The sequence below is a fragment of the Gopherus flavomarginatus genome, chromosome 3 (assembly GCF_025201925.1).
Source record: "Gopherus flavomarginatus isolate rGopFla2 chromosome 3, rGopFla2.mat.asm, whole genome shotgun sequence".
Classification (NCBI taxonomy): domain Eukaryota; kingdom Metazoa; phylum Chordata; order Testudines; family Testudinidae; genus Gopherus; species Gopherus flavomarginatus.
This window is the reverse complement of record NC_066619.1, coordinates 37,881,647-37,907,962: the sequence shown is the minus strand read 5'-3', so window position 1 is coordinate 37,907,962 and position 26,316 is coordinate 37,881,647. Positions and strand designations below refer to the sequence as shown.

The 26,316-nt window shown below is 39.1% G+C and overlaps 1 protein-coding gene across 3 annotated transcripts in view; it reads right to left on the bottom strand.

Annotated features, from left to right (window-relative positions):
* Nucleotides 1-26,316, bottom strand: part of RAB3C (RAB3C, member RAS oncogene family) — a 239,913-nt gene that overhangs the window by 143,513 nt on the left and 70,084 nt on the right. For all 3 annotated transcript variants that reach the window (XM_050947159.1, XM_050947158.1, XM_050947160.1), the window contains exon 3: nt 3,839-3,957. In XM_050947159.1, the coding sequence (XP_050803116.1) occupies nt 3,839-3,957 (119 nt within the window). The remainder of the gene's footprint in view (nt 1-3,838; nt 3,958-26,316) is intronic.

Here is a 26,316-nt window from a genome sequence, read left to right as displayed (position 1 = left end):
CCTTTAGATGTGTCGAGGTGAATTGCAGAGCTGGCAGTTTGGGGGATGCGTTGGGATGCAAGGTGGGATGGGAGATGAGAGAGAGCTGATCTGAATTAATCTGAACAGAATTGATGATGTCCTTTTTCATAGTCTCTTTTTAAGGAACCCCAAATGGGGAAAAGTGGGCATAACAGTTTATCTTGCTCATTATTTTGCCTAATATGCATCTGACCTGTTTTGCTCTACTAATTTCCAATTCCACATCTTCTGTTTTTATCAGCCATAATATCCACAGTTTTTAGATTATATCAACATGGCCTTTTTGGTTTAGACTAATCCAGCTTCTTTTGTCCGGTTCTTTTGTGCTTGTTACAACATTCAGTGCTGTAAACAACATGACCTATTTTTCATGGTTATTGTAATATCTGATGCATTTCCACATACTTTTTACATTTGAGCTTACAATAGAGATACACCTTGTAGGCCCAATTGTCACAACAATGTCTCCTCAACAATACAGGCTATTGTGAGCACATCACACCTGTCCTTCACTCTATACTGGCTTCCTGTAGAATATCTAATTATAGAATATCAGGGTTGGAAGGGACCTGAGAAGGTCATCTAGTCCAACTCCCTGCTCAAAGCAGGGCCAATCCCCAGATTTTTACCCCAGTTCCCCAAATGGCCCCCTCAAGGATTGACCTCACAACCCTGGGTTTAGCAGGCCACTGCTCAAACCACTGAGCAATCCCTCCCCTCAACCAAGTTAAAGGGCTCAGTTCTCATCTTCAGCATGCTCATTGGCCTGCGCTGAGCACCTCTAAAAGATAGACTAAAGCTCTCAGATACAGACTGTGGCTGACAACTCCACTACTCAGGCACTATGGAACTTTCTGACATAAAGGTAAAGTTTGTCTATGTGATAGACAGAGCTTTCTTAGGGTCTGCTCTCAGACTGTGGAACAAACTCCCCCAGAAACTAAGGACCATCACAAATCAGTCACTGCCTACTACTGCAAGTGCTAGAGGCTCTTCATTGACCTTGCTTTCTCTAATATAAACACATAGCAAGCACCTACGTAAAACAAAACAAAAACCTCACAACACTCCACTGCACACACAATTCTCTTCCTGGGGAGAGGATGAGAGGGAAAGAACAAACTGCAGGTGACCGATACTAATCACGTCACGTAGTGCAATACTGGAAGGTGCTCTGATACTGCGTGATGAGGGGGTTATAGGAACCAAAATAGACTAGATAAGACGATACAAGGTTAACCTTAGTTCCCCTTTTGGATCAGATTTATCTAAGAAATTCTTTAATTTGGATTCTTGCCTGCTTTCTGGGCAGAGATCTCACACTGAATCCTTGCAACCTCTAGCATGAAAAAGATCATGTTTTTATTAAAAAATATGTACTATTTGACCCACTTCCTACCTTAAAGACAGAAAAGTGTTTGCTTAGTATTTGCACCCAGGAAACCAGAAAATTATTGCCTGTTGTTGGAGATCAAAGTACCAAACAGAGACCATCCTCCAGGGTGGAGAGTAGTTCTAGTTTTACATATTTGGTAGTGATGTACTACAGGATATAGGGTAAAACCTACTCCACAGGCACAAAGTCTTTGAGCCTCATGTTGGTACAGTGAGGTGGAATTCACCTCCCAATCCATAGCACTGGGGTAGTGGCACCAGTCCTTGAAGCCAGCTGTTGAGGTTACTGAGGCCCTGTGTAAATGCCGAAGTGTGGCCCCTCCTGCCGCAGTGTGTCCCCAGCCTGCCTCCTACATGCCCTTCTGAGCCAGACTACACAAGGTTAGTGTCAAGAACTTCCTCAAGTAAAATCTGCAGTGCAGATGAACTAGAAGCTCTTTCCAACCCATTTGGATTTTCAAATGGTACGCAATGGAGAAAACACCATTGAAGATGAAATGACCATGACATTGATTGCAATTTGCTTTAGTTTTTTGGAACGGAGAGGATTTAAAGTGGATAACCAGAGGTAAAATTTTCATGAGGGAGTTGAAGGAGATTCTTTCCCCATAATGCCCCTAGAGGCACAGGCACGGACTTCCCCTCTTTCCCATGGGCGCTCGACCCTCCCTCTACCGACATCTCCACTCCACCCCTTCCATGAGGGGCCCCCACTCTGTCTTTTCCCACCCCTGCTCCGCCCCCATTCCAACTCCTTCTCCAAATCCTGCCCCAGCCCCTCCCCCCCATCCTCCTCCCCTGAGTGCGCCATGTTTCCACTCCTCTCCCTCTCTCCCTCCTGGAGCATGCTAATGCTGCCAAACAGCCGTTTGGTGGTGGCTGGGTGGGAAATGCTGGGAGGTAGGCAGAGGAGCGGGGATGCAGTGTACTGAGGCGAGGAGTAGGAGGTGGTGCTGGAGGTGTGGGGAGGTTGGCTGCCAGTGGGTGAAGAGCACCCACTAATTTTTCCCTCTGGGTGCTCCAGCCCTGGAGCACCCACAAGAGTCAGCGCCTATGCCTAGGGGTGATTCACACAAATTTCCCATCACAATCCAATAACAAAAGGTATGAATGTTCAAGAAAGAGCCAGAGATTTCCTGACACCTTGGAGATACGATTATTGATGGGGAACAGGATAGATTCTTGGTTCCAACTACAAAATGTCTGAGACTCATAAGCCCAATTCTGCTTTGAATTACACCCCAGTGAAATGCCACAGAAATTGCCTAACAATGACGGTACCATAATTAACAGAAAATATTGCTTGTCCTACTCCTTCTAGAGGCATAACACTAGGACAGCAGTGGCGAGTAAATGAGGTTAACAGAACACTGAGAGAAAAATAAATAAAAAGACAAGCTCCATAACTGGTATCACTGTTTTCCTCAGAGCATTCACATTGTAGAACTTCCAAGTGTTGCCCTTACCAGCTAGCCTACATGCTAATACACTATTTCACTTAGTTCTATAAATAAACTATGGAAAGCAAAAGTGCAAGTGTTAAAATATTAATCAAACCGCCAGAAAACGTAGTGATTGTGATAAATTATATGTAGGGCTCCATATCTGTCACCGAGGTTGTGCAAGTCATGGATTCCGTGACTTTCCGTGGCCCCTGAGGCTAGCTGCACCAGCTGCTGCTTGAGTAGTCCCCAGGCAGCTAACCCCATGGGATCACCCAAGCAGTGGGCACTGCGGCTGGCCCCAGGGACCACGCGAGCAGCAGTCCCAGGGTGGTGGGAGGAGACACAGATCAGCAGCCTCCCAGTGGCGGTTGTGGGGATGGATGGAGCAGTGCTGGGTGGGCAGCCCTGGCAGCTGGTGCTCCTGGACTTGGCAGTATTAACAGAATATTGATAGAAAAATAAATCAGAAGAAAAACTCCACAAACTTAAGGCTATGATTTAGTCAGGAGTATTTATAGAACAAGTCATGGACAGGTCACAGGCTGTGAATTTTTATTCATTGCCCATGACCTGTCCATGACTTTTACTAAAAATACCCATGACTAAATCGTAGCCTTAATTTTATGCAGCAAGTCCTAAAGCACTCATTGTGTTTTCTCAAAACAGATAACTAAAAGCTATCTTTTGAACAAAGGACAATGAAAAGTCTGAAAAACAGAAGGCAATGCTTCACTTAAGTAACAATTACATGCCTTCTTCGATTCCGGAGTCATTCATGGGTCAGTTTCTGCAATGTGATTCGAGAAACCTCAAAATCAAATTTACATTGACAAGATGTAAATTAGTATTTGAGCTGACCAGGGTTGGAGAATTGTTTCCTGAAATGGTTCACATTGTAACAGCAAGCAGCAGCAGTAGTAAAGTGGTGATCAAATACTCTGTATCTCACCTTAGTTCTAGTGCCAAGTTTTACTTACCAGTCTTGCACAGCATTGAAGGATTCTTCATTTGTGATGTCATACATTAAAATGAAGCCCATTGCACCTCGGTAATAGGCTGTGGTAATTGTCCTATATCTCTCCTGACCTGCTGTGTCCTAAAACAACAAAAATTATATTTTATATAAATGTTACCTTGTCAAGTGATTTGTATCTTTCTGAAAATTAGAAGTGAGCTCCGAAAAACTTTCATTTTCACACCTTTGAAATTCCATTCAAGTCACTGGACAGCTTTTCATTCTCTTTTTTTGAAGAGATGAAGGATTGTCCTGTTGTTAAGGCACTAGACTGGGACTCAGGAAATCTTGGTACTATTCCTGATTTTTCTAGTCAATTCATCTCTGTGTCTCAGTCTCCCATGGGGATAATAATACTTCCGTTCACACACAGCCTTTGTCAACCTTGTCCATTTACATTGCAAGCTCTTTGAGAAAGGAACTGTCACTTATTATGTTAATATAGAGTGCCCAATTTTGGTTAAGGTTTTAAGGTTCTACTTTAATAAAATTTTTAACAGTAATAATTAAAATATATTACAGGAAATAATATAATCATTCTGTTTCAAAATAATACTTATTTGCATTTTTAAAGACCCCAAATGTATTCTTAAATCTTGCAGAAATAGAATGTTTCACTGAAATTCCATCAAGCAATGTACAGTATGAACTTTTACTACAGCTATTGTATCAACGACTGCAGAGGACTTACGTTAATTCTGGCTTGTTTTTTAAACAACTGCTGTAAGAGAATTATATCATTGCAAAATTTTAATAGTACAAAAATTTATTTTTGCTAGAACATGGAAAGGACTACTTCAGCTGTTCCCTAGTAGAAGAAAACTGACAAAAATGACAAATGTGCTAATTGGAATATTTTCTAAAATAGTTTCTATGGTACAAGTAGGACCATCTCATTAGAGAAAATATATTTAAATGAGTGTTCTTTTCTGCATGTACATCAATCATCCTACAAATAAAGAAGAAATTAAATTCCACCCACTTCATAAACCAATTATAAGAAAATCATTTTTTTAAAAAATGTATCAGAGCTGATTACCATACTCAAACAATTTCTTAGGCAGAACACTAGGAGGAAATTCAGGTCAGATTACAGACACTATAGCCTAGGTTTAGTTTTAATGACCTTGCACTGAAAACAAGCATAGAAAGCTAGAACCTGATAAAACTCTTATTTACCTAGATTTAGACTACAGTAACCCCACAACTTCAGTAGAGCTTCTCCGGATTTACAACAGCATGAGAAGAGAATCAGGCCTTTGATGTAGACATACAATTTCCCATAATACTTTATTGTTCTAGACATACTGGCTTCATACACTAGAACTTATGTATCATAGGCTAGCAGTGTCCACAGAGCATAGTCCTTAGTAGCTCCCAGGGTGTACATTTCAACAGGAAAAGTACGCCACTGAGAAATACACCAGCATAAATCAGGAGTACCTCCAGTGAGGTCTAAACAATGTGTAAAATTGCAATTCCTCGAGTTTTGAGTTTGTTCTCAAAGTTCAGAGATGAACTCATGGGATTGGGAAACTCATGAGAACTGAATTTAATAAAAGGTTTGCATGAACTTCAGCAAACAAAAACCATGGAGTTTCATGGAGCTCTGTTTTATAGCTCTACTGATATTTGTGTTCATTTGTCACACAGTCAAACAATGCTGAACCATTCCCACATTAGCCCAATGAAACTTTTATTGGTTCCTAAAGAGTTGTAAGAGTCAACAGAAATGAGAATACTATTAAGAGAGCCACATGTAGGCATCTGAAAACTAGACAATTCAGTTTTATTTACAGTCACCCATCTATACCGTATGTTGAAAACTCATATTAGAAACATTGTTCTAAACACATCAATGTAAAATCAGAGATGGGCCCATGCCAAAGACTCAGATCTGACAACTCTCAAACATTGGGCCACTTCTGATCTTCATGAACTTTGCAACTGGTTCCTATATCCATAAATGACAACAAAAAAGTCCAGATCCAAAACAGCATCCTCTACTTTAAATCTTCAATCTAGATCTGCAGCTGAGGCCCATCTTTATGTAAAATTAATTATCTAAAAACTTTAGTCCACTTGTTTCTCTCTCTTTTTCCTTTACACATATTTCAGTTTTGACATAGCTGAGAAAGCCTAAACCAATGTACAGTATGGCTCTAAAATACTGGGTATGAAGGTATCAAAATCTTGGATACAGAGCTTACTGTCTTGGTGTCTTATCACTAGAATTTTTCACTGTATGATCTGCAGACAGGTTTTAGTGTGGATCACCTGCAGCAAAATAATATTTTCTCCTGCTTGTCAGACTAATATATTTCCCCCATACAAATCTCAGGTTGACTGACAGATAGATAGTCATTATCAAAAAGTGTCTGGATTCCAGATCTATTCTGGACAGTAACAGTGTAGACTTGCTGTACGGCAGACTTTTACTCTAATAGTAAAGAAAGGGAATTAAGCCAATAAAACTATGGGAAATTAAAACCTTTTCTATGAAAGAAATATAAGGAAACTGCTTAAACATGAAGGAAATAAGGTGATATTCCTTCCTCTAATAATGATGGATACCTTGACTTTCCTTCTTGGCTGAGGGATACAATTATGCCTTCATACTTCTTATTTAACAGGCACATATTGAAAAAACTAGCTGGCTTATGAGACCTTTAGAAAGTACAAGAACTCAACACAATCAAGTCCAAGTCCCAGTTGGAGACTACCATAAAATATATATTTGCTGCTATTACTAATAAGAAGCAAACAGTAGTAGTAAATACTAGTAAATAAAGTAGACTCCCATAATTTCCTCAGTCTAAATTTTTGAAAGCAAAGAGGTCTTCCCCTCCTGTAGCCTCATTATGTGTAAGCAATTTACTTTTAAGTGTATATGCCGTATAATGAAACCACAGTTGGCTTTGGAAATTGATATTGATACCTCCTTGATCACAAGAAGCATGGAATAATATTTGGAGGAATACTTACACTGCAATTTGGTCATCTCTATCCTCCAATCATTCTCCTTTACTATGGTTGAATGTACTCTGGATTCTACTTCAGATGCACAAAACTGCCCTACCAATGACTCTTTCTGATTATATTATGTGATAACTGGTCCTGTTATGCACATCATGTTACAGTATCCTTCCACCTAATTATTCTGCAACCAAGATAATTTAGTCTTTTAACAAAGAACTCATTTAACACTAGTTAGAAGAATGTCATTGCTCATTTCCAAATCAGCAATTTTCAGTATTTGCACATATAGTATTTATACTAGAAAGGTTTTTAATATGCTATTAACTTTAGCCATTATAAAAATGCTGCGACACTGGAAGTCTTATTTACAATCATTATATTCCTTTAGAACTACTGAAATGATTCACTTAATACTTGATTTGTTTCATATAGTTCATTGAAATTTAAAAATCAAGCCAATTACTACTGCCATTATTTTACTATATGTGAAGTTGCAAATTAAATTCCAGTTTACATAATGGTACATTATACGCGGTGTTACATTCCAAATAATTTATAATCCTAGAAAGAGATCAAATTATAAGGCATACATATGAGGAGGCAGAACTAAGTTTGAGTCTTGAATCTTAATTCTGTATTGGCTTACTTTTAAGAGCTTCATTTCCCAATCTTAATATTTAATTAAGAATTGTGTATACCTTATAGTCCACTAAAAAAAACAGTAGGCACAAAAATGCTGCAAGAAGGCACATGCTCAATGCAGAGAGAATATTCAGAGAATAATGCTGCCAGCCTCTAACAAACCTCCAGTGAGGAGGTGCAAACTGCGATTTTCAGAGGGTCAAATTTGGGCAAGAAAAGGCATCCCTAAGATCAACGTGACCACCCAACCCCTGCCCACCTATTCTACCTCCAAAATTTCAAGTTTCTGCTCCAGAGTACTGTGGCACTTCAATTTCACAATGAAATGGTTGCAAGCTTATTTTATTTCAACTTGGACAAAATACTGTATTTTTCCCTAACCTCATTCTAGGAAATGGTTCAACTGCTTTTGGTGAAACTTTTAAAAAATATTCAGCTTAAGATAGATAATGGGCATGGAACACCGAATTTTAGCCCACATGGTTTAAGTCTGGCAAAGTTATAAACAAGTGAAAATGGGATCTTATAATGAATGGAAAGTGATAGATAACCTTTACTATAGGCATCACTACCAGTATGAGCAGTAACACAATCAAAATTCATATTAATATGAAATCCAATCAGAAACATGTTATATGTTACAAAGGTATCAAGACGTGGTTATGTGGAATGAATATGGTATTTACAAAGAGTGGGAGGATACAAAGAATTTGTTATTTAAATAGAAGAGTTAAACATACCAGTGGTACCTGGAGTCCAACACATTCAGAAACCTCTCATGTTATTCTACCTAAAATTTAGGAACTTTTGAGTACACAGAGAAAGTTAAAGTTGTGTGATTGTTAAAATACTCAAAATAATCTGATTTTATCAAAGACAAATGGCACATTTGAAGTATCAAAACATCTTAATGTGAAATGTTATATTTTAATACAGTTTGCTATGATTGAATTTACTTGGAACAGTTAATCCCTCAACACAATGAAATTTCCAGCCTATGTTTTTATTATGCTTTGTTTCTGAGCATATTTCATCACATCTGTATCTTAAAATCAGTCCCAATGTTTATACTAATGTACTGATATACAGCTGCACCCAAAGACAATCCTTGTATCAGTTCAAACATGGCTACTGACTGCTGTTACTTGGTCATATTCCTTCATGCATGAGTATTCGATTGCTCAGATGATCATCTCTTGTTTTTTTTAAACTGTGAAATGCTGAAGCTTGCATTTTATACTGGTGTCTTTTTCTAAGAAAAAATGTAATAAAATAAGCCTGAGGAAAAATTATAAAACTTGACCTATTATTCCATGGCCGTGTTACCATGGCAATTCATCTTCCTGGGAGAAACTAGATATATTGATCTTCTCTGGTGCCATTTCAGTTCTCTTGTGATAGGCTATAAAAGTAATGTCTGTTGTATCTTATCACATCTGACAATGATGTTCATTAAAGGACTAGAGTAGAGGAACAGCAGGGAATGAATGACAGTGAGTGAGTGCTAAGTCAAAAGTTCAATATAGTGAAGACTAATAAAAAGGGCACTTTAAAAATATTTAACAAAAGATTTTAACAGCTAACTGACCAAAGATGTCCATGTAAAACTCACATTTCCAAATTCTACTCTGATACTCATGTAATCCTATGGGCTTTAATCCGATTGGCTGTTGGCCAGCCATGCTTAATCTGTAAACTCAGAGATCCAGTGAAGGCAAGGTTCAAGCAATCACCCATCTCCTGTGCATTGCACATTAACTGGCAGAACCTCTGCAGAACCAAATCAAGATCAATGGGATTTGCAACACATAAGGAGGGAAAACGATTAAAAAAAGTTAATCTCTTCTCCTATATGTGGACTGAAGCATATGCAGTCATCCAAACAGGCTGGATGCTGTTCTATATGTTTGTATATTTTAGAGGTTCTTTTCGCCAGTTGGACAATGTAACCACCCTGCCCATTAAGAACTCCCGAGTTGTGTGTGTACATATGTGATGCATGTGGGCCGAGAAGAGGGACAGAGGAAACACATAGTAAGTATAAAAAGCCACCTGTTCTCATGTCTAGGTGAAAGGAAGTATTTTAGTTTCCATTTCTTAGGCTCGTTGACCTTCCTCATCTATCCATCTACTCAGGGTTAGCAATTTTCCCTCAATTCATTCAAATCTGTGTCAGTTATCCTTTTATTAAAACCTGGCCAAACAGAGTAATCTTGTATTGAGCCCTGAGCTCAAACTCAGGCTCTTTTCAACCACAGAGGAGGCAAATTCCAGAGTTGAGGGTACGTCACTGAAAATACCATGAAATAACCACTAACACTAGAATATCTCTCTATTTAAGGAAAGAGTCCCAGGACATGGAAAGAGAAGGATGGGGGACAGAGAGTGAAAAATACATGATCAAAGCAACGGAACTAGAGAATTTTGCTTTTCGTGAGGTTCAGTTGGATTTTTCTAGTGCCTGTGAATCTGAAAGTCCAGACAAATCTGATGGCGGTATGGAAAAATCTTTAAAATGAAGGGAACCTGCTAGTTCACATTTATGGTGACTGTGTGAGCCAGATTTCATTTACACACCTCTCCTGTGCGACCATCACTTGAACAATGCTATGGGCAAAAGGAAGGTACTGGAGATTTGCCTAGGATCATTTATCACGTGTTTGGAAAGAACCGCATATAGCTTCCAATGTCCCAGTTCTGTGCTTTAATGATATTTCTTCTCTAATATTTATAGTATACATTGTGAACTCAGATATAAATCTTTTTCCCCCTTCAAAATACCAAATTTCAGCATGCAACATATTTTTAGATAAGCTATAAACCTCTGAAAATTAAATTTTATAGTGAAAATCCTAATAGATGTTTAATGGCATACAATGCCATCAAGTATAATATTGCAATATTACTCCATGCTTTAAAAAAAACCCAAAGGTCATTAAAAAATTTATAACTAAAAATGGCATTTAAAAAACCCTTATAACATAGTAGAAAATCTCTAATTTGAGATTGTTTTTATAGATTATGAACACCCACTCCCTCACCCCAAACAACTTGCTTTTAGATTCAGATCTGGTGCACAAATAATAAAAGCTGAAACACCCCACAGAAGAGAAAAAGGGGAGGACGGTGTGAATGGTTTAATGCAAAGAAAGAGAGGAGGCAGAAGAGGAAAAAAATACCTATGTGCTCATGCATGGAATTTGGAAACTCATGAAGAACAACAAGCAAGGTCAAAAAATTCTATCGTGTGGAGCACTGTCAGCCTCCAAGCCCAAGTAACTGAACCGTGAAATAAGGCACTAGTCTCGTTTCTTAATAGCCAAAAGAAAGGGACTAATAATGGAAATAGCCAATATTTATAACAGCATTTTCAAAGTACCTGCAAATACCGGGACTGAGCCCCAGCTGTGGCTGACAAATGCTTAGTGCTGCTCAAGATAAATGGGTGGAGGCACAAAGATGTCCTTTACACTCCCCTGAACCTGGCCCATCTGGTCTCTGCTCCCAGCCCCAGTGTAAAGTGGAGCAGCTGAGGCCAGAGTGGCATCCAGAGATCATGTCCTAGGTTCCTTGTGTAACACACCCTCTAGTGGCCAATGAGAACAGTGTAGTAGATGCTACAGTGGCCCTACATCACTCAAGGAGTCTCCAGTGGAAAACTAGTTAGCTTTACAGTTGCTCTGCAGAAGTGATATAAATAGTGCCCAACCAAATTCATGGCCATGAAGAACGCGTCACGGACCATGAAATCTGGTCTCCCCCCATGTAACATGTCTTTTGTTTGTTTTTACCCTATGCTATACAGACTTCACAGGGGAGACCAGCGTTTCTCAAATTGGGGTTCCTGACCCAAAATGGAGTTGCAGGGGGTACCAAGGTTATTTTAGTGGAGTCATGGTATTGCCACCCTTACTTCTGCGCTGCCTTCAGAGCTGGGTAGCCAGAAAGTGGTGGTTGTTGGCCTGGTGCCTAGCTCAGAAGGTAGCACCCCACCTGCAGCATCATAGAAATAAGGGTGGAAATACCACACCATGCCATCCTTACTTCTGCGCTGCTGCTGATGGCAGCTCTCCCAGACAGCAGCCACCGATCTCCTTCTGCCCAGCTCTGAAGGCAACACTGCCACCACCAGCAGCGCAGAAGTAAGGGTAGCAGTACTGCAACATCCCCTACAATAACCATGCGACCCCCCCACAACTCCTTTTTGGGTCAGGATCCCTATGAACTACACCACCATGAGATTTCAGATTTAAATAGCTGAAATCATTAAATTTACTATTTTTAAAATCCTGTAATTGTGAAGTTGACCAAAATGGACTGTGAATTTGGTACGGCCCTAGATATAAAGAAATCCGGGCACAGCCAAAGATTACACCAAATTTTTTTCCTTAGCCAAATAAATATTACCAGAAGTTTTGCAGCTGTAGCTCATTAAGGACTAGAGTGAGTGACCTGATCAAATTTAGATCCAAACTTTATATAACATCAAATTTATTACTGTTATTGATTTTTTTGTATTGTGGTAATACCTAGAGGCTCAAAAAATATTAGTTCCCCATTTTACTAGTCACTGGTTAAACACAGAGGAAGGGACAGTCCTGAAAGCCTTACAATTTACTGACAAAGGGTGAGAGAATCATCCCCATTTTATAATGGGAGAACTGAGGCACAGGGAGATTGAATAAATATTAAATTAGACATCACTGGAAATAGACCTGAGCTAGTGCCTGGCTCCAGATCCAGATTTCCCCAAAGTCTAGATTCATGGTTTGAGCCCAATTCTAGTTTTCCAGATAAATAATTTACTTGCAAAGTAACATTGTCACTATTATTTGGTTTACATAGGACTCAGTGGTCCTTCTAAACCAACAGTAGGAGGTACTGAAGGAGGCAAAACATTTCTGGAGAGATACTAACTAGAGGCAAAATACAAAATTCAGATCCTGATTTTGAACACCATAAATTTCTGGGGCTTTTGGACTCAAGATTCTGGACATGGATTTTTAACAACTCCATTATTCAGGGAGATTTGGATCCAGAACTTAATTGGACCCATTTCTAGTATAAACTTAATTTCTCTGAGAAATATTTGAACTATTGATAACTTAATTGGAAGCACTCACACTTGTACAAAAGGACAAATTGTAGAAGACATAGTCGTATCTTGACTTCAATAAAATTGGTCCAGTAACCAAAGAATGATGTTATGAGTTTTTGGATCATCTTGCTATTAAAAGTAGAAATTCCTAAACCTTCTTAACTTCAAACAACACATTGTTTGTTGCTCCTTTCATGGTGTAGCTGCTTGAAGGTTATTTATGTACTGTATCGAAGAGAGAGTATATTTCTTTAATTTCTCCTGTCGATGTATGAAAGAACTTGAGGCAATAAGTAAATGAAAAACCTATACTAGCTCTTTGCAGAGCAACAGTGAAGTCTTGACTCTGATCTACTTACTGGAGGAAGGAAGAGTGAAGATAAAAGTAGAACAAACAAGAAATGTTAACAAAATGTTAAGGTTGCTATTAAGGATGTGCAACAAAGAAATTTACACAAACATCATTAAGCATGCAAAAGTATGGAAATGAACAACAAAGATATGGGAAATAATCAAATATACTCAGAGTTCAATATTCTCAACTAAACATGCACATATAAAACTTATCACAGTGCATATTACAAAACCGGTCTTTGAATATGAATCTACCTTATATTAGAAGTTAATTTCCAGGTTTCTAAATGCATTAGTTTCACTATAATATCTTTTGCTATACACACATAGCCAGATCCTTGACCCTGATAATTCTTGCTGGAGAGGTGCAAAGTGGCCTTAAAGCTGCCATAAATTCTGAAGAAACGCTTAAAAACATGACCCAAGTGTTCTCTAAAGGCTCAGAAAACAAAAGACAGACAAGATCAGTTGACTTTTTTTTTAAAAGGAAGAAACCCTGATGATTTTTGAGGTCTGACTCATGATTTTTGAATGCACAGGATTGGCAACACTGGGAAAGTTTTAAGGGATAGCAACAATCTGGTTTTAAGTCAGAGTCACAAAGAAATGCTAGATACAACCTAATATTTCAAATAATAGTCATCTTAGTGACTTAAAACTCAAAGAAAATTTGCCCAAATGTCTTCAAACTGAGCAGTAAAATCCTCCTTAGCCTTCAGAGTATACTTGGTAACTTCCAGGCTAATCCAATTTTGCCAACCAAAGTTATGAAGATTCACGGTTAAGGCTTAAAATGGGACCTCATTTCAACTAATGGTGGTAAGACTGAGATTTGGAGGGATAACTCTCATGACTGGAATATTGTAATAGAGATGTATACCTTGTACAGGAAAGAGAGGCCATAAAAAAGGAAGGAGGTGTTGAACTATAGATCAAAAATATATACACTTGGTCTGAGGTCTACAAGGAGGTGTAGTCTAGTACAAAGTTGCTGGGTAAAGATAAAAGGAGTAAAAAAAAACAGGGGTCATGCAATAGTAGGGGCTCTACTATAGGCTGCCAAATCAGGAAGAGGTGGTGGATGAGACATTTCTACAACAAACAAAAATATCCAAATCATAAGATTTGGTAGTAATGGGGGACTTTACTCAGACATCTGTTCCAAAAGTAATACAGCAAAATACAAAATTTCCAATAAGTTAATGGAATGTGTTGGGGACAATTTTTTGTTTCAGAAGGTGGAGGAAGTAAGCAAGAGGACAGCTATTTTAGATTTGATTCTGATAAACAAGGAACAATTAGTTTCCTTTTGCTTCTGATTTGTAATTTGGGTTAAACTAATAAAGAAATGATACATTTTGTGATTCATGAAGGAAACCAGCAGAATAAGGCCAATGGGCTTCAAAAAGGCAGACTTTAACAAATTCAGAGAATTGATAGGTAAGGGCTCATGGGAAGAAAATCTAAGGGATAAAGGAGTTCAGGAGATCTGGCAGTTCCTCAAGGGGATAATATTAAATGCACAACTGCAAACTATCCCAATGCAAAAGAAAGGTAGGAAGAGTAATAAGAAGCCAATAGGGCTGTATCAGGAGTTCTTTACTGATCTGAAAATCAAAAAGCAATAGTACAAAAACTGGGGAGTAGTATAAAAGAATAGCAAGCATGTAGGGACAAATTCGAAAGTTACACATAGCAAGGGGCATAAGAGGCAACAAGGATAGGTTGTTTACATACATTGGAAGCAAGAAAAAAAGGAAGGAAGGTGTAGATCCTCTACTTACTGGGGAAGATGAGCTGACAACTGATTACATCAAGTAGGCGGAGGTCTTGATGCCTTATTTTGCTTCAGTCTTCATTAAAAAGGTTAATGGTGACCAGATACTTTACCTAATTAATATTAACAAAGGGGGAGGAATGAAAGCCAAAATAGGGAAGGAACAGGTTAAGGAATATTCAGATAAGTTAGATGTATTCAAGTCAGCATGGCCAGATGAAATTCATCTTAAGGTACTTAAGGAACTAGCGGAAGCAATTTCAGAACCATTAGCAACTACCTTGGAGAATTTATGGAGGATGAGTGATGTCCAAGAGGAGTGGAGAAGGGCAAACAAAGTACCTGTCTTTAAGAAGGGAAACAAAGAGTACCCAGGGAATTATACACCAGTCAGCCTAATTTTGATACCTGGAAAGATACTGAAGAAATGATTAAACAATAAATTTATAAGCACCTAAAGAATAACAGAGTTAAGTAATAACCATCATGGATTTGCCAAGAACAATTCATACCAAACCAACCTAATTTCCCTCTTTGACTGGTTTACTGGATGGGAGAAAGCAGTAGATATGACATAAGCAAACTATGGAAATGTGGTCTAGACGAAATTACTATAAAGTTGATGCACAACTGGTTGAAAGAACATACTCAAAAGAGTAGTTAACAATTGTTTGCTGTCAAACTGGGAGGGTGTTTCTAGAAGGGTCCTGTTAGGGTCAGGCCTGCATCCAGTACTATTCAATGATTTCATTAATGATTTTGATAATGGAGGGGAGAAAATGCTTCTAATATTTGTAAATTATATCAAGCTAGGAAGGGTAGCTAGCACTTCGGAGGACAGGATTGGAATTCAAAACGAATTTGACAAATCAAGAGAATTGGTCTGAAATCAATGAGATGAAATTCAATTAAGTGTAAAGAACTTCTCTTACAAAGGAAAAAAATCAAATGCACGCATACAAAATGGGAAATATCTGACTAGGTGACAGTACTGCTTAAAAGAATCTGGGAGTTATAGTGGATCACTGTCATAAACAGATAAGTAAGAGTTAATAGAACAGAAGTGCTTCATATCTCTTTGCCTGGAAAGGGTTACCAAGAACAGTGAGCCTGGCTGTCACCTGACCAGAGGACCAATCAGAGGACAGGATACTTTCAAATCTTGAGGGAGGGAAGTTTTTGTGCTGTGCTGTTAGATTTTGATTGTTGTTCATTCTGGGGGCTCAGAGGGAGCAGATGTTCAACCAGGTTTCTTTCCAATCTCTCCAATACAGGCTCTTATAAGTTCAGACTAGTGAGTACGAGGTAGATAAAGCGAGTTAGGCTTATGGTTGTTTTCTTTATTTGCAAATGTGTATTTGGTTGGAAGAAGTTCAAATGTATATTTGGCTGAAAGGAGTTCAAATTGGTATTTTGCTGAAAAGATTTTAATTTGTACTTGTATACTTAGGCTGGGAGGGTGTTCCCAGTGTCTATAGCTGAAAGACCCTGTACCTATTCTTTTTTTTTAAATTTACAAAGATAATTTTTACTGTTTTTTTCTTTAATTAAAAGCTTTTCTTGTTTAAGAATCTAATTGTTTTTTTTTATTCTGGTGAGACCCCAGGGGACTGGGTCTGGATTCACCAGGGAACTGGTGGGGAGAAAGGAGGGAAGAGGGAGAGAGAGGCTGATTTCTCTCTGTGCCAGAATTACTTTCTCTCAGGAAGAGTCTGGGAGGAGGAAAGAGAAGGAGGGAGGAAGGTGAATTGTCCTCTTTGTTTTGTGATTCAAGGAGTTTGAATCACACAGTGATCCTCCAGGGTAACCCAGGGAGGGGAAGCCTGGGAGAGACAATGGTGAGGGAAAGGGTTTACCTTCCTTGTGTTAAGATCCAGAGGGTCTGGGTCTTGGGGGTCCCCGGGCAAGGTTTTGGGGGGACCAGATTGTACCAGGCACTGGAATTCCTGGTTGGTGGCAGCGCTACAGGTTCTAAGCTGGTAATTGAGCTTAGAGGAATTCATGCTGGTACCCCATCTTTTGGACGCTAAGGTTCAGAGTGGGAAATTGTACCATGACAATCACAAATTGAATATGAGTCAATAACGATGCAATTGCAAAAAAGGCTAATATCATTCTAGGGTATATCAACAGTATATAAGACATGAAAGGCAATTGTCCCATTCTACTCAGCACGGGTAAGGCCTCAGCTGGAATATAGTATTTATTTCTGGGTGACAGACTTTAGGAAAGATGTGGATACAGTGAAGAGAACCAGAGGAGAGCAACAAAAACGATAACTGGTTTAGAAAACCTGATTTATGAGGAAAGATTAAAAAACTGACCCTATTTAGTCTGGAGAAAAGACGACTATAGGAGGAATCTGATAACAGTCTTCAAGTATGTTAAAGGCTGTTGTAAAGAGGACAGTGATCAATTTTTCTGTATTCATTGTAGGACAAGTAGTAATGAGTTTAATGTGCAGCAAGGGAGATTTAGTTAAAATATTTGGGAAAAAATGCTATCTCCTGACAGCATAGAGCATCTTCAACAGCTGCGCTGCTCCAGTGCTGTACGTGTAGACATGGCCTATAAGGGTAGCTAAGCTCAGGAATAGGCTTCCCCCATTATTGGAGGTTTTTAATAATAGGTTAGACAAACTCCTGTCAGGGATGGTCTAAATTTTCTTGAGCCTGACTCAGCACAGAGGGCTGGACTTGATGACCTCAAAGTTCTTTCCAGATCTACATTTCTATGATCCTATTAGAAAAATAAGAGACAGGTACAATGATTCCTTTTAGTCTCTAGTGGAACCAGACTCTAAACAATGCATCTCTCTTACACTTGGCTTTGGTGACCTCTAAGGGTACTTGCAATCTATTGGAGTTTCTAAAACTGGCTCTTCTGTCAACAGAGAAATTTATAACCTAAAAATAGATGTGTTCTTGCTCTGTCAGACCTGTATTTGCTTTACAGTTGTGCTAAACCTCTCATTTCTTTGACTGACTTCTCACCTTCCCCTCAAAGGCTTTTGCCTTTCTTTTGGCAGATTTATCTGCTTTCTCCATGCAAATTATGAGCAAGAGGCTGGATGTCTGCTGACTGCCCAGATAATTAGATGAGAACTTGAAGGCGCTTCCTGTTTATGAGGTAACAGTAACACACTGAGTTAAAGTATCAATCCAGAGACTGAAAGTCAAGGTCATTATTACCAAATAAAAAGAGGGACCATCAAGATATTATAGAGGCTGAAATATCCTGTCCTCTCGTTCTTGCTCTATGATTAGCTATTATAAATCTTTCATTAACTACTTCTCCTTAGAACTTGTAATGCATATCCTCATAAAATAGGATGGTTTCTGAATCTCTCCTCACTTTGTCTCCCCAATTTACCTCATTCTTCTCAACACCTCCTCTTCTGCTTCTTGAAGCCAGATTCCCCCACTAATATTAAATTTCCTTTTTAATTAACATGTCATTTTTCAGAGTTAAGTGGGCTGATAATATGGTGAGAAATTAAGGCTGCTATGCTAATTGGGAGTTCTACGGTGGTAGCCCATCAGACTGCATTGCTTTCCATTATATTGTATGGGCTAATGAAAAACGACAGTACAAGTAACGGGCAAATTAGAACCCCACAGCCAGTTATACAATCCCTTCATTTTGAGTAAGAAATAAATGTACAGTTATGGATGACAGGTTTCAGAGTGGTAGCCATGTTACTCTGTATCAGCAAAAAGAATGAGGAGTACTTGTGGCACCTTAGAGACTAAAAAATTTGTTTGAGCATAAGCTTTCGTGGCTAAAACCCACTTCACTGGATGCATGCAGTGGAAAATACAGTAAGAAGATATATATACACAGAGAACATGAAAAAAAGGTGTTACCATACTAACTGTAACAAGAGCAATCAATTAAGGTGGGCAATTATCAGCAGGAGGAAAAAAAACTTTAGTGGTCATAAAAATACTTTAATAAAGTTATTTCTAAAGGTAACAATTAAAAATGAAGAGAAAGGCCCCCGAATGAGAATACTGGGGTGTAAACACCACACCCTGATACCACTAGAGAAATAAGATCTACTGATGGCTTCAGGTATGACCGTGAGATCCCTTTAAAATAGACCATGTCTGAAGAGCCTAATTCAGAATGTGATTGTACTTCCAGTGAAGTCAGTGGAAGGACTCCCAGTGTTTCCATTCACTTCGATGGGATCAGGCTCTCAAATAGTCTTGAATGCAATCATACCTACACTGCAAAGTACAAGACTTGCTTTAAAGCACAACAGGGCCAATCTGCCATTTTACAGATAGCCAGCTTAAAGAAGGCCAGAAGAGTATAATAGTTCAGCTGCTAACAATCAGACTCCTGAATTATTAACCAGCTGCAAGCACCAGGCAATTCCTGATGGAAGCCTTCAGTGAAAGGGAAGCCTTCAAGACAGATGCACTAATGATCAGTTACTAATGAGTCTGTTACAGTTTATATTAGGTGGGTTATTGCTAGCCTACTGTTATTTTTAATTAATGTCAAGGCATGGACACTAATTACATATTTTTATTACTCCTTATGCTTATGGATTATATTAGCTCACATTCTTCTTCCAGTCCTTTAAACTTCATACAAAATATAAATCCTTAGGAATATCCCTGTCCTTCCTTGTTTCAAATTTATTCAAATTTTAGGTTTATATCAGGCTTTAGGAATGTTTTACATTGCTATATTCATACTGTATTTAATGTGTTGGTGGCTTATGAGAACCATGTACTATACATTTAATTGCATATTCAGATTTTATCTGTATTTATGCCAAATTGGTTTAAGCAAAACAAAGTTTTTTCTCAACAGCTAAGGTCTTATCAGCCACAGGTGCAAACCGTAAACATAACTTGTCTCAAGACATTAAAAAAAGTCAGATTTGGTTAAGAAAGAACAGGGTTTGTAGGGAATCCTAATTTTGGGAGAAAGGGGTAAACTGGTACCTGTACTGATGTGCTTGGTTTATGGCTTAAAACAGATAACACGTCATCCCACCTGTTCTCCATCCCACCTGTTCTCTGTTTTTAAACCTCAGCTTACGTTTCTCTCATTTGGAACAAAGTCTAGGAATGCTCATATTAAATACTGATTACTGTTAAAAACACTTCAAGAATTAAAAAAAAAAGAATTAAGTGTTCTTCAGCAGAATACTGAATTTAGAAAACATTTTTGAAGGTTCAAATTTCTGGTCAACTTCTGCTATTAATTTAAAGATGGAAAATTGTTCCTATTCCTAATTATTTAAATATAAGCCCTGTGGCCTGAAGCTTTAAAGAGAAGGAAGCGCTCTCTCTCTCCTTTCCTTAGCTCTGCGTAGGCTCCCTTACCCAACTGTACCTGACAGCAGTCTCAGTCAGGGGGACCTCAGGTACTTTCAATGTCTTGCCTTTGTGTTTTCCAACAAGCCCAATTGCCGCCATGCTCAAAATTTAACTGAATTTCAACCAAGTGCCCCATATTGTCATAAAACTGAGGCCAGACCCATTTAGTCCATTCCTCTTTCTCTCCACTAGATACTCCCTTGCCACTCTGCCCATCTGCAGTTCTTAAGCAGCTCTGGGCTGCTCTTCCCCAATTTTCCCAACAGGTGAGAGTACTGGATGGTGAGGACTCCTTCAAGGGTCTTAGATATCAATGATCTTTCCATAAGAGCTGAGCTGAGACTGCTGAACAGTGTCAGCTTCAAAGCATCATCAGCAGCAGCTTGGTGGCAATGGATCGCAAAAAGCAGCTGCAGTGGCAGCAGCTCCAAGGAGACAGAAGCTTTGATTTTTATCTCCCACATCTGTATAACTATGCCAAAGGTAGGACTGAATCTTCAGCTAATGTAAATGGCAAAGCACAATTGAAATTATTGGTGCGGTGCCTAATTACACTCTTGCAGCCAAACTTTCAGCCAAGACTCTGTGTACATGAACTAGAGGCACCCACCTCTGGCCAAGATTTTCAAAATAGGTGCCTAAACTTAGGGCCTGATTTTTCAAAGCAGTGGGCACTCAAAGATTCCCATTACCTTCAGTGGGATCTGCTGGGTGCTCTGTCCTTTTGAAAATAAAGTATTTTATTTAGGCACTTAAATAAAGGATTTTAGTTGCATAATGGTGGGCACTTACTTCTGAAAATCTTGGCCTCTGTGCATAAATTCGCATATAGGCAAGCATATATTAGAACTGGAACCTGCAAAATTTCTGTCCCAATGGGTTTCATGTGCAAATTCTAAACACTTGTTTGTACAAGTGTTTGAATATACAAAGTGTGGGTGCATGGTGTACGCGTGCAAATTTTTGTGCATGCACAAAGTGAAGGTGATAAACTGAAAGTTTAACCCATAAGCTATAAGCCATTCATCATAATATAAAATCCAAGATGAAGGGAGCTAAGCATCCGAACCTAGTCAAATCTGAACAGGTGTCCTTTTTTCAAAGAGAGGATGAGAATATTGTTTCTTGGGAAAGTGCTGGTCTGCTTTTGACTACAGCTTAAGAAAGCAGGCCCTTTAATCTGAAAGTTCTCCACAGAACTGAAGCATTATGAAGAACTAAGATCTTTGCCAAAGGAAGAATGATGCTCATCCTCTAAGAGGGCATATGCATTTTTTTATACAGCATCTGTCTTGTGAGATGCATCAGGCTGCTATGACTAGTGGTGAATCCTTTAAGACTGCAGCAGCATATCTTGACATATGTAAATTCCCAAATATAACATGGCCTGGTCATTTCTTAAACATCAGACAAGAGTTCTTCACATTAGAGTGCTTGGTTTGAGGTCCTTCACTGCAAGGTTGACTATATAAAGTTCTAGATGGTATCACTACTCCTGTGGGAATTCTGTGCCAAAAATTTAAATTTATGTGAACAATATTTTAAAATTCTGCATATTTTATTTGCCAAAATAACAAAATAACATGATTATTTCTATTGTTTTGGTAATTTATTTCAAAATACAAAATGTCTGTAATAATATAGACAACAAAAAAATTCAGCAAATGTTTTTTGATGAATAGCTTCCTTACTAGGCATATTAATACAGAACTCTGCATAATAATTCATTTAAACTACAATACAGAAACGTGTTTACTGCATCCCCTAGAAACCGTGCAAAGGCTTGGGAGAGTCATGGGTAACGAAGGAGCTGAGGGAGAGGGAAGCCATTGCTGGGAAAGAGCTTGGGTGTGAACTTGGTAGGCTGTTGGGTACGGGCTGGAGATGTATGGAACAGTTTCATTTTGGGGCAGGGAGGGACTGTAAGAAAGCCCCCACCCCCGGCAGACCCTGGCTAACATCTAGCCTCTTTCATTCAATCAGGCACATCTGCCCTGTCCCCATATGTCCCTGCACCCCCACTCAGCCCCCCCATCCCCAAGTGTCCGTGCACTCCCTCCCCCCGTCCCCTTGTGGCCCTGCATGCCCACTCAGCCACTTCCTCCCCCTGTTCTCATGGGTCCCTGCACCCCCACTCAGCCCCCCCATCCCCAAGTGTCCTTGCACTCCCTCCCCCCTGTCCCCTTGTGGCCCTGCATTCCCACTCAGTTACTTCCTCCCCCTGTTCTCATGTGTTCCTGCACCACTCTCAGCCCCCCCATACCCCCACCTCCAAGTGTCCCTGCATTCCCTCCTCCATCCCCATGTGGCCCTTCATGCCCATTCAGCCACTTCCTCCCCTTGTTCCCATGTGTCCCTGCACCCTCACTTAGCCACACACCTCCCCCCATGTTGCCCTGTACCCCCTACCCGCTGTGCCCATGGATCCCTGCACCCCATTCAGTCACTCTCTTCTGGTATTTGGCCCTGCACCCCCTCCCCATCCCCCTGTTCCCATGTGTCCCTGCACCCCACTCCCATTCATCCCCTGCCCTGTCTGTCCCTCGACTAGCCCTTCTGAACCTCAGTCTGTGACCCTAGCAGCCTCATGTGCCCCATGCTGTCCATCCCACCTATCCAATTCCTCCAGACCTGGCCCCATAGGCAGGGTGCTGTGACGAAGACAGCCTTTTTCTTTTCCCTGTCAGTAGCTGGGGCTGCTCCCACTCAGGAGAGACTGCTCTGTACTGGCATCACAGTGACTCCTGGTGGGCAAAAGGCATAACTGCAGCACCTTTTTGGCAAAATGTATTTTCTGTGGGGAAAAAAAATTTGTGCAGCACATGAATTCTGTGCATACAGAGTGGTGCAGAATTCCCCCAGGAGTAGTATCCTCATGACACTAATATACGTTAAAACTGCAAAAACATCCATTGTGGAAGCATGTCACAAGGCATTGACAAAAATCAGTATATACGGGCATGATCATGCAAAGTGCTCAGCCTGTTTAACTGAAAAACACTGGCTTGTGCTGAAATTCTTTGCTGGATCAAGGTCAGAGTGCTCAGTGCTTTGCAGGATCGAGCTCTAAATGAACAAACAAACAAAATCCTTCTTATACCTGTAGGAAAACTGCCCAGGTAGGCCGAGGCAATGAGAGAGATAAGGGAAGATAACAGTTTAGATGACAAATGACTTTGAGCTACGGGAGCATAAAGTGAGCATTTAAACTGCTAATATCCTAAAATGTATAAATGCCGACATATTTTAATTGTATGTTTTCACGAATGACCAACAGTCTTCCGACTACTCATGAATATGATCCCAGGAATCATATCAAAATAAGCTCATTGCTTTTATGCACTAACATATTTATGATTTTGTTTTTCCTTTTTACTATTGAATCAGCTTTAGATGCAAGAAAACATGCACCAGTATGGATTAGAAAATTGGAAAACTACAGTGGAATTCGGTGGAGGGGATTATATATGCAATGCTAACCCACCCCCACTCCAACATGAAATTGGGTTTGAACATTCTCCAGTTGGGAGGATGGCTGTACTTCCTATCCTCTTGCTATCAGTGCTGCTCTGTGGACTAGTATGGAACAAGTAATAGTCATTTTCACCCAACCACTGCTAGCTCCCTCACCTGAGGACATGCCCAAGGTGCAAATATTTTCCTTCCACAAATGTGCCTGTGCATTGGAGGGCCTGAAACCAAAAGATTCAATACCTCTTTCAGTTTAGCTCTGCTGAACTATAGGGCACAGCACTACTTCCCTGCTGGCTCAACACTAAAAAGATGTGATTTTACTTAATTTTGAAGATTTCCCCCCCTGCCCCCATCTAACTACAAAAGGCCTTTCAGAAGTAAGCTGGAACATCTCTCAGTCCTAGTTTCCTCTTACCAAAGACTTTAATTTTACAGTATCATTGTGTTTCTTATCAGACTAAATCACCAGGTGGACCAGTAGATTATGGGATACAAATCACATGGAAACATCAAGCAGAAGATAATTAGAGAAAGAGGATTTCATGGCTCTGTAGCTCTGATAATTGTGTTATATCCAGGCCTGTTTTCCCATTATACCAAAATATATTTTAACAGATAACTGAGTACAAGAACCTATAATTAAGAAAAAACCCAACCCTTTACAAGGATCCAAAAGCACAAATGTTAATTAAAATAATATTTAGAATTCTGACTGTCCTTAATCATGACATTCATACAAGATCACACTGATTGGGTAGCAAAGAAGTGCTATATGAAAAGACTTCTGACAAATTACGGTAAGTGGGAAGGCCTGACTGTAAGCACTTTTTGCTGCCAAGAACAATCTAACCTTGCATATTTTATACATTAACCAAAGATTACCAGACGTTTTTTACAAGTTTTGAACAAATGAGGGAGTATTTCAATTATATTTATTGGTTGCAGCTTGATTGTTTACAATTTTTGAAGCCAGGATTTAGATGTAAGACTGCATCTGTCACAATAATTACTGTTATCCATTAGCTGTGATTTTGCAACTACAGGTATTTTCAAGTAATCAGACTTTCCCATTACTTTATGATGTGGCAAACTATAATCTAATGGAAGTAGAAAAATGACCGTGAGCTCCAACAGAAGCATGACTATAATCAGAGCTGGATAAAAGCATTGGCACTATAGGTCCACACCGAGGGGCCCAGCCTGGAGGAGATGTGAATCTCAGCTTCTGTTTTTTGTTTGTTTGTTTTTAAATAGTTTCTAGCCCTCATGTAACAAAGAAAAGCTTAAAAACATTAATTGAGTGTAAATAATGCCTGTCTGAGGGCTTGTCTAGACGGAGTTGCACTTGTTAACCAAAGGTGTTGCTTTAAACAGATTTAGTTGGTGTAAGAGGCTGTGCAGCTCTCTTTTACAGTTTAAACCATTATTTCAGTTTATTTTAAACAAATTAGGAACAGATTTAAACTGAAGTGGAATAAGTTACGCTTAAATTGAAACAACAGTGTCTACACAGAGGTTTGTATGGTTTAAGTAAATCGGTTTAATTAATCCAATGCAAGTTTTTGTATAGACAAGGCTTTAATTTGCAGGCACCATGAAACAACAGCTCTAAAAAAAAGTATGAACTGCCCAGAAATCTGAACTTTGGAAGCTGAGGCCACCTCATTAAGGGTCAAGAGGCAGGTCTATGGCAGGAGGAGGTTGTATAGGGGTGCTATGCCTAGGACATTATAGTACTTTAATTTAACCCTAATTGTAACAGTTGTTTTATGCTACAATGCATGTAGCAGGTGTTTTATGTTAATACTTCAGCTGATTTTTTTAATAACTATTTATGTAGAAGTTCTAACAGGATTACAAATCATTGTCATATAAGTGTCCAAAACAAACTGATAACCAGAACAACAGTGAGCTCATTTTTTGGTTTAGAGAAACATGCTTACTTTTATATTGCTGTAAAGTTTCTTTTCTAAACCTGAAAATTTAGCTTCATTAAAGCTAAATATAGAGTCCTTCAGGCCTCCATGTTCAATTGCTAATACTGCCTGTGGGAACTCCTCTCCTTGTCCCCAACTTTATAACTTCAATATATATTAGTTTTGACTAACAATAAAAAACAAACAAACATAAATAAAACCCTCTGATATGTGATTTTATATGAAGACCACATCCCTCATATTACTAGTGTTTTGTTTACAGTAATAGATCATGTTATGTTCCTTTTTTTCTTGAAAGCATTTTATTCTGTGAATGTTCATCTACCTATCTCATTAGGCCAAAGAAAAAAAGACATACTCTATCATTTTGAAGATCCTTGCACATAATCTCAGATTATTGGTTGATCTCTTGAGAGAAGGTGAGGAACAAAATTCAGACATATTACTAGTTCATACATACTACCATTTTTATTTTATAGACATACACACACAATTGCTGATGAAATATAAACAAGATAAAAAAAATTCATTCAAATGGAGTCTAGCCTGAGAATATGTATCAGAAATGAAAGGGTAAAATAAATTATAGGGACGTCATAAATATCCCCAAACCAAGCGTTATAAATCCAGGACATTCAGAGTTAAAAAGAAATCCAGCCATGTTAAGGCATAGAAAACATGCACCATTAGTGGTTCCAGATAAGATTCAACTAAAGTTTAAAGGCACATTAGTGAATCGGAGGGGGGAAAATATAGGGACGTGGGGGAAACTACAGAGTGGAGTTAAGGTTGTTTGAGTGCCTTAGCTGTGCATTTCCATACTTTAACATGGTTCAGAAG